The sequence below is a fragment of the Cyclopterus lumpus genome, chromosome 23 (assembly GCF_009769545.1).
Source record: "Cyclopterus lumpus isolate fCycLum1 chromosome 23, fCycLum1.pri, whole genome shotgun sequence".
NCBI classification, from domain to species: domain Eukaryota; kingdom Metazoa; phylum Chordata; class Actinopteri; order Perciformes; family Cyclopteridae; genus Cyclopterus; species Cyclopterus lumpus.
In genome coordinates this window covers 17,129,107-17,145,299 of record NC_046988.1, presented here as the reverse complement: position 1 = coordinate 17,145,299, position 16,193 = coordinate 17,129,107, and the positions used below count along the sequence as shown (strand labels likewise).

Sequence of the window (16,193 nt, the reverse complement as noted above, 5' to 3'; positions counted from 1 at the left end):
AGTAGTAACCTGAACACTGGTAGTAACCTGAACACTGGTAGTAACCTGAACATTGGTAGTAACCTGAACACTGGTAGTAACCTGAACACTAGTAGTAACCTGAACACTGGTAGTAACCTATACATTAGTAGTAACCTGAACACTAGTAGTAACCTGAACACTGGTAGTAACCTGAACACTAGTAGTAACCTGAACACTAGTAGTAACCTATACATTGGTAGTAACCTGAACATTGGTAGTAACCTGAACACTAGTAGTAACCTGAACACTAGTAGTAACCTGAACACTGGTAGTAACCTGAACACTAGTAGTAACCTGAACACTGGTAGTAACCTATACATTGGTAGTAACCTGAACACTAGTAGTAACCTGAACACTGGTAGTAACCTGAACAATGATAGTAACCTGAACACTGGTAGTAACCTGAACAATGATAGTAACCTGAACAATGGTAGTAACCTGAACACTGGTAGTAACCTCAACACTGGTAATAACCTGAACACTGGTAGTAACCTGAACACTGGTAGTAACCTGAACAATGGTAGTAACCTGAACACTGGTAGTAACCTGAACACTGGTAGTAACCTGAACAATGGTAGTAACCTGAACACTGGTAGTAACCTGAACACTGGTAGTAACCTGAACAATGGTAGTAACCTGAACACTGGTAGTAACCTGAACAATGGTAGTAACCTGAACAATGGTAGTAACCTGAACACTGGTAGTAACCTGAACAATGGTAGTAACCTGAACACTGGTAGTAACCTGAACACTGGTAGTAACCTGAACAATGGTAGTAACCTGAACACTGGTAGTAACCTGAACAATGGTAGTAACCTGAACACTAGTAGTAACCTGAACATTGGTAGTAACCTGAACAATGGTAGTAACCTGAACACTGGTAGTAACCTGAACACTGGTAGTAACCTGAACACTGGTAATAACCTGAACACTGGTAGTAACCTATACATTGGTAGTAACCTGAACATGTAGAGGAAGAGGCAGAGCAGGAAAAGGAGGAAGAGCAGGAGGAAGAGCAGGAGGAAGAGCAGGAGGAAGAGCAGGAGGCGTCTCCTTGATTAGAAAGCCGGCTGGTTAAATTCGGAGGGCGTATTTTTAGCTTCAGCAGGCCCCCTCTCCACCCCCCCTCCCCCCATCAGAAGCATTCATTACAGCCGGACTCTGAGACTAATAATAACCTTGAATGCTGACATATCTTTTCATGTGAAGTTATTGATCAATCAGCTGCTCCTTATCCCCGATCAGCTGATCACAGGCGTCCTGTTGATATAATCTCTAATAATCAAATCATTTCATATTATTTAATGCATAATATTCAGAAGGTTTTAACCAGAAGTCTCCTGATTCTCAGTCGACTCCGAAGAGAGGAAGACGATGATGAAGACTCGTAAACTTTATTTTAGATCAAACTGATTTGTTTCTTTTCTGTTTGAAAATCATCTTTTTATGTGTACTAGTTTCTTCCTGCAGATTTCATTCAGTTGGGATGAATCTCTGCTGCCCCCTGCTGGTCTGCTGCATCTCATATATATATATATATATATATATATATATATATATATATATATATATATATATGCTTTATTTAGAGTCAAGTCTGTGCTCGTCATGTCCAATCAGCTGAATGGAGCTCAGCTGGATGAATGAGGATCAGGGCTAATGAGATCCACCAGACCAGAGACTCTGATCCTCAGTGGGATGGTTCAGGTTTTTATTTGTAATATATCTGGTTCAAAGATTTCAGCCTAAAGCTAAAAAAGTTTTTCTTCCATAAAAAAACTATATAACCAGATATAAATATATATATCAATATATATACAGTATATATTATATATTTAACATTTAACACTTAACCTTTACCTTTACCCTTAACCTTGAACCCTTAACCATAACATGTAACCCTTAAGTCTCTTAAGTCCCTCCAGTTGATCCAGAATGCTGCAGCTCGTGTACTCACAAAAACTAAGAAAAGAGATCACATGACTCCTGTATTAGCTGCTCTGCACTGGCTCCCTGTAAAATCAAGAATCACATTTAAAATTCTTCTCCTCACCTATAAAGCCTTGATTGGTGATGCACCATCATATCTTAAGGAGCTTGTAGTACCATATTGCCCCACTAGAGAGCTGCTCACTAAATGCGGGGCTACTTGTGGTCCCTAGAGTCCTAAAAAGTAGGATGGGATCCTTGTCTCCAGCCAGTCTTGGTCTAGTCCCGGTCGTGGGCTAAACCCGGTCCTATCTGTCCCAGCACCACTTAAAGCAGGAGGCGATCAGCTGGGTTCTCTGTGGCGATCAGCGAGTAAACCTTTATTATGCCAGCACAATGTTGCCAGATTGACGGTTAACATATCAAACATTTCAAGTTCATTCATCCATTTTTGATACATACAAAAATCACTATAAAATTCACCGCCAACATTGCTCACGTCTTCTTGTAGTAAAAAACAAAGCCATCTTTCTAAGATCTTCCTTATCACCTGCTCTTCCTCATCAATAAGACAATTTTCTGTCAAATAAAATAAAATGAGAGAATAAATAAAAAACAAAAGTCACAGCTCCTCCTCCGTTCAATATCTTAATCTTGATCTAAAGTTAACCTTAAAGTCTTGAAGAGGATTAATTTTGATCAGAACAAGATCCACCTCATATCATCTTAAAGTCTTACTGCCTCATGCTAACGTGCTAATATCTCGACCATAGATGGTTTAAGAACTTTGGAACAAAAGTCTCAGCGTCTTCAGTGCCTCAGGATGAGGAGGATGAGGAGGGGGAGGAAGGGAGGGAGAAGAGGCGGAGGACATAGAGAGGAGGAGTTCAGTTGTTAGGAGACGGTGAAGTGGAACGGACTGCCGGGGACGTTCTCGTCCCCCCACTTGACGATGAGGATGTAGCTGCCCTGCTCCTTCACGGTGTAGCTGACGCTGTACATCCGGTTGCCCATGTGCTTGACGTACACCTCCTCGCAGGGCGTCTTTGGCCCGTGGACGCCCACCATCAGCATGTTGGTGCCTGCAGAGTCGAGGACCGAGACGACGGTTTTAGTTTTAGAGACAGACACAGAGATCAACTCGTTTTACGAGTCTTTGTTCCTCACCTGCTCTGCTGCAATCCACTGTGAACTGGTTCTTCTGGCCCACAAAGGCCTTGGATAGACCCGAACCTCTGGAGACCACTTTGCTGGCGTCGGAGGAGAACTTGGGTAAGGAGCTGAAGGTGCCTCCCATTGCGGCCATCTTGGAGACCGTTTCCACGAGAACAGAGGAGGTCTCGTGCAGACTGTGTCCGCCGGACAGACGAGGTCCTGCAGACAGAACCAGACACTTCGTTAACCAGCAGATACTCTGAATGAGTTCATGGAGATGATTTACATGTCTGAGGAGTTCTCAAAGATTTCACTTTTAGTAGCCTCCGGAACAGGAAGTATGAGTAAATATATTAAAGATATTAAGCCTTTGTTTCTTTATAACACATTTATTACTGGACTTGTTTCTTTACAGGGTTTGTTTAAAGGAGATATTAGTTTACAGATAATTATAATAATTATAGTTTATGGCTTTGTGCCCATTGCAACCTCATTTTATATAATATAATATAACATACTAAAAACCAAGCTTGAATTTCCAAAATGAAATAGACGCCTCTTCTAATGAGTTCAGCTGTGACAGCAGCCTTTATTGAGGATGTTTGGTTTGCATCCTGTCTGCAGTTGGACCAATGAGTATGGGAGCTGAAGACCGAAAACGCCTCATACAAATACTCTACGAACTACTGAGGGATTCCAGCATACCAGCAGGCTCCGTGGCCCTTTGACCCACCTGAGACTTTGGCTTTGAAGGGACTCCCTACAATGTGCTGGGGGCCGCCATACTTTATGGAGATCAGGTAGTTCCCAGGAGCCATGGGTGTGTAGGACACCTTGTAGCCCTCTGGACACTCCTGGCAGTCCATCTTCACCTTTGAGGGTCCGTCGATGGTCACAGACAGAGCTCCTGATCCAGCATTACAAGGGTTAACAAGGAACTCCAACGCTACACCTGAGGGAGGACACGGACACCTGTTCAAATCTGTCTCCACTAAGAGCTCTGAGGTTCAGCTGTCTTTAAGGTGTTTATTTACCTGTTGTTCCTCCGTCCAGGCCCGGTCCAAAGGCGGACACCATGCCAGGATCGCCTACCTGTCCTGGTTCTCCCACCCGGATCTTGAAGGGACTGCCGGGGATGTGGCTGCCGTTGAAACGAACGTCGATGGAATGAACTCCGTTTTCTCTGGGGATGAACCTGATAGCATGCTGGTCTGTGTGTAGGGGGGGGGGGGGGGTAGAATCAGTTGAGTGTGATCTACGGTCTACATAGAGTCCGGTGTCATCTGCAGAGCGAAGAACGGGATTATTGTGGACAAGGACAGGTGGAGGGAACACGGCATGGAATAAAATACATGGAACAGTTTATTTAATTAGGATATATAAATAACTATGTTCTGTTACAGCTATAGAAAAAAATCATCAGATTACACTATTTAGGAAATGAGTGACCAATGGTGTAGAGGTGTGATGTAATGAGTGACCAATGGTGTTGGTGTATAATGTAATGGGTGACCAATGGTGTAGAGGTGTGATGTAATGAGTGACCAATGGTGTTGGTGTATAATGTAATGGGTGACCAATGGTGGAGAGGTATGATGTAATGGGTGACCAATGGTGGAGAGGTATGATGTAATGGGTGACCAATGGTGTAAAGGTATGATGTAATGGGTGACCAATGGTGTAGAGGTATGATGTAGTGGGTGACCAATAGTATTGGTGTATAATGTAATGGGTGACCAATGGTGTAGAGATATGATGTAATGAGTGGCCAATGGTGGAGAGGTATGATGTAATGGGTGACCAATGGTGTAGAGGTATGATGTAATGGGTGACCAATGGTGTAGAGGTATGATGTAATGGGTGACCAATGGTGTAGAGGTATGATGTAATGGGTGACCAATGGTGTAGAGGTATGATGTAATGGGTGACCAATGGTGTAGAGGTATGATGTAATGGGTGACCAATAGTATTGGTGTATAATGTAATGGGTGACCAATGGTGTAGAGGTATGATGTAATGAGTGACCAATGGTGTAGAGGTATGATGTAATGGGTGACCAATGGTGTAGAGATATGATGTAATGGGTGACCAATGGTGTAGAGGTATGATGTAATGAGTGACCAATAGTGTAGAGGTATGATGTAATGGGTGACCAATAGTATTGGTGTATAATGTAATGGGTGACCAATGGTGTAGAGGTATGATGTAATGAGTGACCAATGGTGTAGAGGTATGATGTAATGGGTGACCAATGGTGTAGAGGTATGATGTAATGGGTGACCAATGGTGTAGAGGTATGATGTAATGAGTGACCAATAGTGTAGAGGTATGATGTAATGGGTGACCAATAGTGTAGAGGTATGATGTAATGAGTGACCAATGGTGTAGAGGTATGATGTAATGGGTGACCAATGGTATTGGTGTATGATGTAATGGGTGACCAATGGTATTGGTGTATGATGTAATGGGTGACCAATGGTATTGGTGTATGATGTAATGGGTGACCAATGGTATTGGTGTATGATGTAATGGGTGACCAATGGTATTGGTGTATGATGTAATGGGTGGTCTTACCACTGTCCAGCTCCGTGATGTAACACTCCTCGATGGCTCCTGACGGCGTGTGGATTTTAGCATCAATTGGCCCTCTGGCTCCATTCAGCTGCACAGCGAAGGAGGCCTCCTGCCCCACCTTCAGCCCTATCTCCTGGTGGAGGACAGAAGGAAGAACTTTACTGAGTCTGCTAGAGTCCAGGCTACATCCAGACCAATCTCCTGGTGGAGGATAGACCTGTTAGAGTCTGTTAGAGTCTGTTAGAGTACAGACCATGTCCAGACCCATCTCCTGGCTCTGTTTACCGTGATGAAGACTATAGGTTCTGTTTACCGTGATGAAGACTATAGGTTCTGTTTACCGTGATGAAGATGATGGGTTCTGTTTACTGTGATGAAGAGGATGAGGAGGCTCTCACCTGCAGGCTGGTGATGGTGAGGCGTCGGGCGTCTCCAGATTGGGTTGCGATGGGCACAATGAACGGAGAGTCTGGGATGTGATCCTCGTTGAACTTGATAGAAACCTCGTAGTCTCCTGGAGAGACAGGAAGGACCAAATAAAATAACGTTAAATGTCACGATGAGGTCACAAGCAGAAGCCTCCTGACCCGACATCAGTAGAACTGTCCTCAGTTCTACTGATCTCAGGTTCTACTGATCTTCAGGGAACCCTTCTGGGCCCGCTATGGATTCAATAATAGGTGAGCAAACAAGTAAAGTATCAGAGTTGACCTCCTTCACTGAGGATTAACCTCCTTTACAGAGCCTCAGTCTTCAGTGAAGGAGGTCAACTCCTCTTCGTAGAGGAGAGAGTCGTCTGCATAGAGATGAACAGGAGCATTGAGTTCATATCCAGAATATGAAAGGTAGTGGGACCAGTCTTGAGCCTTGTGGTTCTCCACGATACCAAACCTGTGGAGAGGACACACCTAACCAGATTCTTAATGTACCCGTCAGGGATTACATCTGATCCAGAATATGCTTGCGAGTCTCACCAGGCTCCTGGACCACAAAGGCGACTCCACAGGATCCGTCCTTCCGGTCTTCGAAGGTGATCTCAGCCTTACTGGGTCCCTCCACGGCGATGGACAGGCCTCCTGCTCCAGCCTCTCTGGTCCAGATGCTGAACTCAGCTGAGAAGCCAGAAGCACACGTTTACCACCATCAGCTCTTTACCCACACCTGAGCACCTTCAGAGTGACATCATCAACAGTAAGTCAGCTCTTTACCTTTGAGCCAACACACCTGGGCCATATTTATCGTACCTGGCTAACGTAGTTAGCTGGATAATTTTCAGGATGAGATTACATAAATCAGGCTTTTCGGTTCCTCAAAGCAAGTTTGGCAAAATCACCATAGTCTGGTTCAACTATCCTGATTACTGAAGTCTGGTTCAACTATCCTGATTACTGAAGTCTGGTTCAACTATCCTGAGTCTGGTTCAACTATCCTGATTACTGAAGTCTGGTTCAACTATCCTGATTACTGAAGTCTGGTTCAACTATCCTGATTACTGAAGTCTGGTTCAACTATCCTGAGTACTGAAGTCTGGATCAACTATCCTGATTACTGAAGTCTGGTTCAACTATCCTGAGTACTGAAGTCTGGTTCAACTATCCTGAGTCTGGTTCAACTATCCTGATTACTGAAGTCTGGTTCAACTATCCTGATTACTGAAGTCTGGTTCAACTATCCTGAGTCTGGTTCAACTATCCTGATTACTGAAGTCTGGTTCAACTATCCTGAGTACTGAAGTCTGGTTCAACTATCCTGAGTACTGAAGTCTGGTTCGGATTAACAAGATTCTTTGAGCGCGAATCAGCCTTTGGGAAACCGAGATAGCCTGACTTCAATCTTCGGGTTAATTTAAGCTGGCTAATAGGACATTTGATCGACTTAGTTGAACCAGGTATGAGGAACGGGGCCCAGAGCACCTTCAGAGTGACATCATCAACAGTAAATAATGGAGTGGATGCATTAAAAGCATCACATTTGTGTCATTAGAAAGCCTTCTCCAGCCCACCTGGGACCCCCGCCAATCCTCGGTCCAGCCCGGTGCCTCCTGCTCGGACCTTGTGGGCCCCCCCCCTCCCCCAGGGGCCCCACGGTGAACTGGAAGGGGCTCCCGGGGACGTGCTGGCCGCGGTACTTCACGTTCACCGTGTGAGCGCCCGTCTCCTGAGGGACGAAGCGGACGCTGTAGGAGCTGTCCTCCCCTTTGATGATCTGCGCCTCCTCCGTCTCTCCTCCTGGACTCGTCACCTGGCCGGTCATCTCCTGGGGGCCCGCCTCACCTGGGGGGGGCGGGGGGACATAATGTAAAGATATTGACAATGTTTACAGATTAAGACGACACACACACTGAACACACACACTGAACACTCACACACACACACTGAACACACACACACACACACTGAACACACACACACACACTGAACACACACACTTAACACACACACACACACACACACACACACACTGAACACACACACTGAACACGCACACACACACACTGAACACACACACACACACACTGAACACTCACACACACACACTGAACACACACACTGAACACTCACACACACACACTGAACACACACACACACACTGAACACACACACTTACAGACACACACTGAACACACACATACTGAACACACACACATTGACAGCACACACACACAGCACACACACACCTTCCAGCAGAGGGGGGGGAGGAGGAGGCGGCCGGCTGCCGCTGAAGCCGCCCAGCGCCTCCCTCCCCAGGAAGGGGAACCCGGCCCTGAAGGGGTCCCCCACCCGGGTGCTCTCCTCCACCAGCACCTCCCTCTTCGTCTCCCCGGCCCCCGTCTGGCTGATCTCTGTGTGCTCCGTCCGGGTGTAAGTGTGGCTGCTGCGGGTGAAGGTCTGGGTCAGCCGCTCCTGGGCCGAGACCAGGTGGAACCAGTTCCCTGGGGGAGGAGGTGATGAAGGAGGAGGAGGAGGTGAAGAGGGACACAGAGCAGAAGGTGAGGAGGAGGAGAAGAGGGACACAGAGCAGAAGGTGAGGAGGAGGAGAAGAGGGACACAGAGCAGAAGGTGAGGAGGAAGAGGAGAGGAGGAGGTGAAGAGGGACACAGAGCAGAAGGTGAGGAGGAAGAGGAGAGGAGGAGGTGAAGAGGGACACAGAGCAGAAGGTGAGGAGGAGGAGAGGAGGAGGTGAAGAGGGACACAGAGCAGAAGGTGAGGAGGAGGAGGAGAGGAGGAGGTGAAGAGGGACACAGAGCAGAAGGTGAGGAGGAAGAGGAGAGGAGGAGGTGAAGAGGGACACAGAGCAGAAGGTGAGGAGGAAGAGGAGAGGAGGAGGTGAAGAGGGACACAGAGCAGAAGGTGAGGAGGAGGAGAGGAGGAGGTGAAGAGGGACGCAGAGCAGAAGGTGAGGAGGAGGAGAAGAGGGACACAGAGCAGAAGGTGAGGAGGAAGAGGAGAGGAGGAGGTGAAGAGGGACACAGAGCAGAAGGTGAGGAGGAAGAGGAGAGGAGGAGGTGAAAAGGGACACAGAGCAGAAGGTGAGGAGGAAGAGGAGAGGAGGAGGTGAAGAGGGACACAGAGCAGAAGGTGAGGAGGAGGAGAGGAGGAGGTGAAGAGGGACGCAGAGCAGAAGGTGAGGAGGAGGTGAAGAGGGACACAGAGCAGAAGGTGAGGAGGAAGAGGAGAGGAGGAGGTGAAAAGGGACACAGAGCAGAAGGTGAGGAGGAAGAGGAGAGGAGGAGGTGAAAAGGGACACAGAGCAGAAGGTGAGGAGGAAGAGGAGAGGAGGAGGTGAAGAGGGACACAGAGCAGAAGGTGAGGAGGAGGAGAGGAGGAGGTGAAGAGGGACACAGAGCAGAAGGTGAGGAGGAAGAGAGGAGGAGGTGAAAAGGGACACAGAGCAGAAGGTGAGGAGGAAGAGGAGAGGAGGAGGTGAAAAGGGACACAGAGCAGAAGGTGAGGAGGAGGAGAGGAGGAGGTGAAGAGGGACACAGAGCAGAAGGTGAGGAGGAGGAGAGGAGGAGGTGAAGAGGGACACAGAGCAGAAGGTGAGGAGGAGGAGAGGAGGAGGTGAAAAGGGACACAGAGCAGAAGGTGAGGAGGAAGAGGAGAGGAGGAGGTGAAAAGGGACACAGAGCAGAAGGTGAGGAGGAAGAGGAGAGGAGGAGGTGAAGAGGGACACAGAGCAGAAGGTGAGGAGGAAGAGGAGAGGAGGAGGTGAAGAGGGACACAGAGCAGAAGGTGAGGAGGAAGAGGAGAGGAGGAGGTGAAGAGGGACACAGAGCAGAAGGTGAGGAGGAAGAGGAGAGGAGGAGGTGAAAAGGGACACAGAGCAGAAGGTGAGGAGGAAGAGGAGAGGAGGAGGAGGTGAAAATGGACACAGAGCAGAAGGTGAGGAGGAAGAGGAGAGGAGGAGGTGAAAAGGGACACAGAGCAGAAGGTGAGGAGGAGGAGGAGAGGAGGAGGTGAAAAGGGACACAGAGCAGAAGGTGAGGAGGAGAGGAGGAGGAGGTGAAAAGGGACACAGAGCAGAAGGTGAGGAGGAGGAGAGGAGGAGGTGAAAAGGGACACAGAGCAGAAGGTGAGGAGGAAGAGGAGAGGAGGAGGTGAAAAGGGACACAGAGCAGAAGGTGAGGAGGAGGAGGAGAGGAGGAGGTGAAAAGGGACACAGAGCAGAAGGTGAGGAGGAGAGGAGGAGGAGGTGAAGAGGGACACAGAGCAGAAGGTGAGGAGGAGGAGAGGAGGAGGTGAAGAGGGACACAGAGCAGAAGGTGAGGAGGAAGAGGAGAGGAGGAGGTGAAGAGGGACACAGAGCAGAAGGTGAGGAGGAAGAGGAGAGGAGGAGGTGAAGAGGGACACAGAGCAGAAGGTGAGGAGGAGGAGAGGAGGAGGTGAAAAGGGACACAGAGCAGAAGGTGAGGAGGAAGAGGAGAGGAGGAGGTGAAGAGGGACACAGAGCAGAAGGTGAGGAGGAGGAGAGGAGGAGGTGAAAAGGGACACAGAGCAGAAGGTGAGGAGGAGGAGAGGAGGAGGTGAAAAGGGACACAGAGCAGAAGGTGAGGAGGAGGAGGAGAGGAGGAGGTGAAAAGGGACACAGAGCAGAAGGTGAGGAGGAGGAGAGGAGGAGGAGGTGAAGAGGGACACAGAGCAGAAGGTGAGGAGGAGGTGAAGAGGAGAAGGAGGAGAGGAGGAGGTGAAAAGGGACACAGAGCAGAAGGTGAGGAGGAAGAGGAGAGGAGGAGGTGAAAAGGGACACAGAGCAGAAGGTGAGGAGGAGGAGAGGAGGAGGTGAAAAGGGACACAGAGCAGAAGGTGAGGAGGAGGAGAGGAGGAGGTGAAAAGGGACACAGAGCAGAAGGTGAGGAGGAAGAGGAGAGGAGGAGGTGAAAAGGGACACAGAGCAGAAGGTGAGGAGGAAGAGGAGAGGAGGAGGTGAAGAGGGACACAGAGCAGAAGGTGAGGAGGAAGAGGAGAGGAGGAGGTGAAGAGGGACACAGAGCAGAAGGTGAGGAGGAGGAGAGGAGGAGGTGAAGAGGGACACAGAGCAGAAGGTGAGGAGGAGGAGAGGAGGAGGTGAAGAGGGACACAGAGCAGAAGGTGAGGAGGAGGTGAAGAGGGACACAGAGCAGAAGGTGAGGAGGAAGAGAGGAGGAGGTGAAAAGGGACACAGAGCAGAAGGTGAGGAGGAGGAGAGGAGGAGGTGAAAAGGGACACAGAGCAGAAGGTGAGGAGGAGGTGAAAAGGGACACAGAGCAGAAGGTGAGGAGGAAGAGGAGAGGAGGTGAAAAGGGACACAGAGCAGAAGGTGAGGAGGAGGTGAAAAGGGACACAGAGCAGAAGGTGAGGAGGAAGAGGAGAGGAGGAGGTGAAGAGGGACACAGAGCAGAAGGTGAGGAGGAAGAGGAGAGGAGGAGGTGAAGAGGGACACTGAGCAGAAGGTGAGGAGGAGGAGGTGAAAAGGGACACAGAGCAGAAGGTGAGGAGGAGGTGAAAAGGGACACAGAGCAGAAGGTGAGGAGGAAGAGGAGAGGAGGAGGTGAAGAGGGACACAGAGCAGAAGGTGAGGAGGAAGAGGAGAGGAGGAGGTGAAGAGGGACACAGAGCAGAAGGTGAGGAGGAGGAGAGGAGGAGGTGAAGAGGGACACAGAGCAGAAGGTGAGGAGGAGGTGAAGAGGGACACAGAGCAGAAGGTGAGGAGGAAGAGAGGAGGAGGTGAAAAGGGACACAGAGCAGAAGGTGAGGAGGAGGAGAGGAGGAGGTGAAAAGGGACACAGAGCAGAAGGTGAGGAGGAGGTGAAAAGGGACACAGAGCAGAAGGTGAGGAGGAAGAGGAGAGGAGGTGAAAAGGGACACAGAGCAGAAGGTGAGGAGGAGGTGAAAAGGGACACAGAGCAGAAGGTGAGGAGGAAGAGGAGAGGAGGAGGTGAAGAGGGACACAGAGCAGAAGGTGAGGAGGAAGAGGAGAGGAGGAGGTGAAGAGGGACACTGAGCAGAAGGTGAGGAGGAGGAGGTGAAAAGGGACACAGAGCAGAAGGTGAGGAGGAGGTGAAAAGGGACACAGAGCAGAAGGTGAGGAGGAAGAGGAGAGGAGGAGGTGAAGAGGGACACAGAGCAGAAGGTGAGGAGGAAGAGGAGAGGAGGAGGTGAAGAGGGACACAGAGCAGAAGGTGAGGAGGAGGAGAGGAGGAGGTGAAGAGGGACACAGAGCAGAAGGTGAGGAGGAGGTGAAGAGGAGGAGGAGGAGGGGGCTCACCTGGTATCTTGAGGTTGAGGTCACAGGTGCTGCCCACTGTAGCGATGGAGGGAGCCTGGCGCCTCCTGGTGATGCTCTCCTTCATCCTTCCTTCTCCAAACACCTTCACGGTGAACGGACTTCCTGTCGGTAAACAACAGGTCAGGTTGTTTGTTTGTCAGGTTGTTTGTTTGTCTGTCTGTTTGTTTGTCTGTTTGTTTGTTTGTCTGTTTGTTTGTTTGTCTGTTTGTTTGTTTGTCTGTTTGTTTGTTGTTAGGTTGTTTGTTTGTTGTCAGGTTGTTTGTTTGTTTGTTTGTCTGTTTGTTTGTTAGGTTGTTTGTTTGTCTGTTTGTTTGTTGTCAGGTTGTCTGTCTGTTTGTTTGTCTGTTTGTTTGTTTGTCTGTTTGTTTGTTGTCAGGTTGTTTGTTTGTTTGTTTGTCTGTTTGTTTGTTAGGTTGTTTGTTTGTCTGTTTGTTTGTTGTCAGGTTGTTTGTTTGTTTGTTTGTCTGTTTGTTTGTTAGGTTGTTTGTTTGTCTGTCTGTTTGTTTGTTTGTTTGTCTGTTTGTTTACAACCTCTAAACCTTCTTTTTCATACGAAACATTTTAAACTAATGTTCAGTTTTCCTATCACAGTTAACTGAATATTATTGTTATTATAATAACAATAATAATTTCTCTGCTACTTCACACAATGATTGAAGAAGAACTCATTAGAGATATAATATATAAATAACAGAAACAGAGTGCATGCTGGTCCGGCGGCGTACCGGGGACGTGCTGCTCGGCGAACTTGATGCTGATGATGTAGCTCCCCGGCTCGGTGGGGCAGAAGGTGACTTTACAGGTCCCGTCCTCCACGTCCTCACAAGTGATGTCCACCTTACTGGGACCCTCGATGGACAGGCCCAGACCCCCGTAGCCTGGGGACGACATGTGGGGATTAGGTCTAGATACATTATTTGATGTGTGGATCTGGTCTGGATAAAGGTTTTTGATGTGGATCTGGTCTGAATAAAGGTTTTTGATGTGTGGATCTGGTCTAGATAAAGGTTTGTGATGTGTGGATCTGGATAAAGGTTTTTGATGTGGATCTGGTCTGGATAAAGATTTTTGATGTGGATCTGGTCTGAATAAAGGTTTTTGATGTGTGGATCTGGTCTAGATAAAGGTTTGTGATGTGTGGATCTGGATAAAGGTTTTTGATGTGGATCTGGTCTGGATAAAGGTTTTAATGTGTGGATGTGGTCTGGATAAAGGTTGTTGATGTGGATCTGGTCTGGATAAAGGATCTGATGGTACCTGCGCTCCTGGTGTCTACAATGAACTCGGCCACCTCAAAGGTGTGCCCCTCCACCAGTCCCTGGCCGTAGACCTGCACCTTGCTGGCGTCCCCAATCTCTGACTGGCCGACCAGGATCTTGAAGGGGCTGTTGGTCACGTGCTTGCCGCTCTTCTTCACGCTCACCACGTGCTCGCCCACTTCCTTCGGCGTGAACGAGATACCTGCAGGTGAGAGAGATGTTCTTCAGATTCCCTTCAAGTCCCAAAGAAGTCCTTCAGATCTTAACTTACTGACCCCGCTCAAGAAGCTAACCTCAGTCATTGCACTTATCGTCTCGGATCGTTGCCACAGAGTTAGCGAGGTGAAGCTAGCTATTAGCTTGTGTCACTTTAAGAGATCGTTACCGTCTAGTTAGCATTCTTTGTTAGCATTCTGTGAGCAGCATCATGACCACCGTCGTTCCTCCCCACTGACCGATGTGTCTGTTGGGAAGCCTCTTCAGCAGACACGCCTCCTCGCTGCCCGATGGCGCCCTGATGCTCGCCGTCAGGCTGCTCAGGTCCGTCTCTGTGATCTTCAAGGAAACGTCTGTTGCCGTGCCGACGTTGAGCTGAGACGTCCTCATGGACTCGTCATCTGGAGGTCAACCGGAACCAGAAATAAGAATAAGCGACAATCAGGTTATGAAACCGGACCAACATTTACAAAGGTGTACATCATCCTGGTCCTGGTTCTATCTGGACCCTGGTCCTGGTTCCATCTAGACCCTGGTCCTGGTTCTATCTGGACCCTGGTATATGTGTGCAGATGGTAAAGCTCTCTGAGGAGAGTTTGTGATTTTGGGCTCTACAGAACAAAGTCAATGGACTGGACTCATGCAGGTTCTGGTACCGGTGGTCTTGGCGATGAAGGGGCTGCCGGGGATGTGCTTGTCATCAAACTTGACGATGATGTTGTAGTCTCCGGGGACGGTGGGCAGGTAGGACACGGTGCAGGTCCCGTCTTTGTTGTCTTGACAGCTGATCTCAGCTTTGGATGGACCCTCCACAGCCAGAGACAGACCCCCTGCAGAGAGAGACCCCCATGAAGCTGATACCTTGACTGAGACCTCATAAGGTGAACTCATTGTGACGATCTGTGTTAAGTTGCTGCTTCCTGCAAATGTTTCAAAATAAAAGCCTTGGCGGTCGATAAACATCGATAGACTAAGGTGAAACCACTGGTACCTTCTCCGGCGTCTTTGGTCACGATGGTGAAGGTGGCCGGTCGGTTCACCGTGCCGTGACTCAGGCCGGGGCCGTACGCCGTCACATGACCACTGTTAATGGCATCCACGTAGAACTGAAGTGGACTTCCTGTGGAGAGAAAGCACAAGAATGTTATGAACATGGACCAGGTCTTATTCCTGCTGGTACAGCTGTTTGCTGATGATGCTCTGCTCTTGTTCCCAAAGGCTGATTGGTTGATTGGTTTAGTCCTGCATCCTTTCAGAGTAAACAGGTGTGTGTGTGTGTGTGTGTGTGGAGGGGGGGGGGTCACCTGGGATGTGGTTTCCATCGTATTTGATGTCCATCTCGTGCAGGCCTCGCTCCGTCGGGGAGTATTTGACGGTGACGGTGCCGTCCTTGTTGTCGGTGATGTGAGGACTCGCAGTGCGACCGGACGGCATTCGCACTTCACCTGGAGGACGAAAGCCAACGGGAGCGGTGAGTCTGCTCATGCGTCACGACATTAAAGCTTGTACCTGAAGACCAGTTGGAACAACTCCCCCCACAAGTCACACTAAGGGGAACAGTACTCTTTTAAGGGAATGGGCGGATCTGTATTGTTTGAAACCTCCAAGAACGGCAAAGGGCAAAAGTCTGTTGCGAACACCATATGTTATTATTAAATCAGATTCAATGCTGCATACGCTGCAACTCACAAAACAAACTATTAGCCCCTCCCACAGTATAGTTCAAGCCCCGGCTCCCGACTGTCCCGAAGTCTCTTATTGTCCCCAAAAGAAAGTCCAGTGCCAAATAAATCTGAGCCCTTTGATTTAAGGATCACAGGTCAAAGATTAAAGGTGTCCCTTGACCCCAGTCCGTTTAGCTGGGGGGCCTTCTGCTTGTAACGATTTACCCAGATCCCACACAGTTTACCCAGATCCCACACAGTTTACCCAGATCCCACACAGTTTACCCAGATCCCACACAGTTTACCCAGATCCCACCCGGATCCCACACGGTTTACCCGGATCCCACACGGTTTACCCGGATCCCACCCGGATCCCACACTGTTTACCCGGATCCCACACAGTTTACCCAGATCCCACCCGGATCCCACACGGTTTACCCGGATCCCACACAGTTTACCCGGATCCCACACGGTTTACCCGGATCCCACCCGGATCCCACACGGTTTACCCGGATCCCACACAGTTTACCCGGATCCCACACAGTTTACCCAGATCCCACCCGGATCCCACACGGTTTACCCGGATCCCACACAGTTTACCCGGATCCCA

The 16,193-nt window shown here is 49.0% G+C and overlaps 1 protein-coding gene across 1 annotated transcript in view; it reads right to left on the bottom strand.

The window, feature by feature from the left end:
* Positions 1-2,329: 2,329 nt before the first annotated feature.
* Positions 2,330-16,193, bottom strand: part of LOC117726290 (filamin-C-like) — a 74,566-nt gene continuing 60,702 nt past the window's right edge. Inside the window, 17 exon segments of the mRNA XM_034526482.1 lie at positions 2,330-3,032; positions 3,118-3,324; positions 3,839-4,057; positions 4,140-4,316; positions 5,680-5,812; positions 6,078-6,193; positions 6,654-6,791; positions 7,682-7,745; positions 7,747-7,952; positions 8,357-8,611; positions 12,424-12,546; positions 13,170-13,322; positions 13,702-13,905; positions 14,159-14,320; positions 14,576-14,749; positions 14,911-15,039; positions 15,224-15,364. Of these exon segments, the coding sequence (XP_034382373.1) occupies positions 2,845-3,032; positions 3,118-3,324; positions 3,839-4,057; positions 4,140-4,316; positions 5,680-5,812; positions 6,078-6,193; positions 6,654-6,791; positions 7,682-7,745; positions 7,747-7,952; positions 8,357-8,611; positions 12,424-12,546; positions 13,170-13,322; positions 13,702-13,905; positions 14,159-14,320; positions 14,576-14,749; positions 14,911-15,039; positions 15,224-15,364 (2,789 nt within the window). The 3' untranslated portion in view covers positions 2,330-2,844.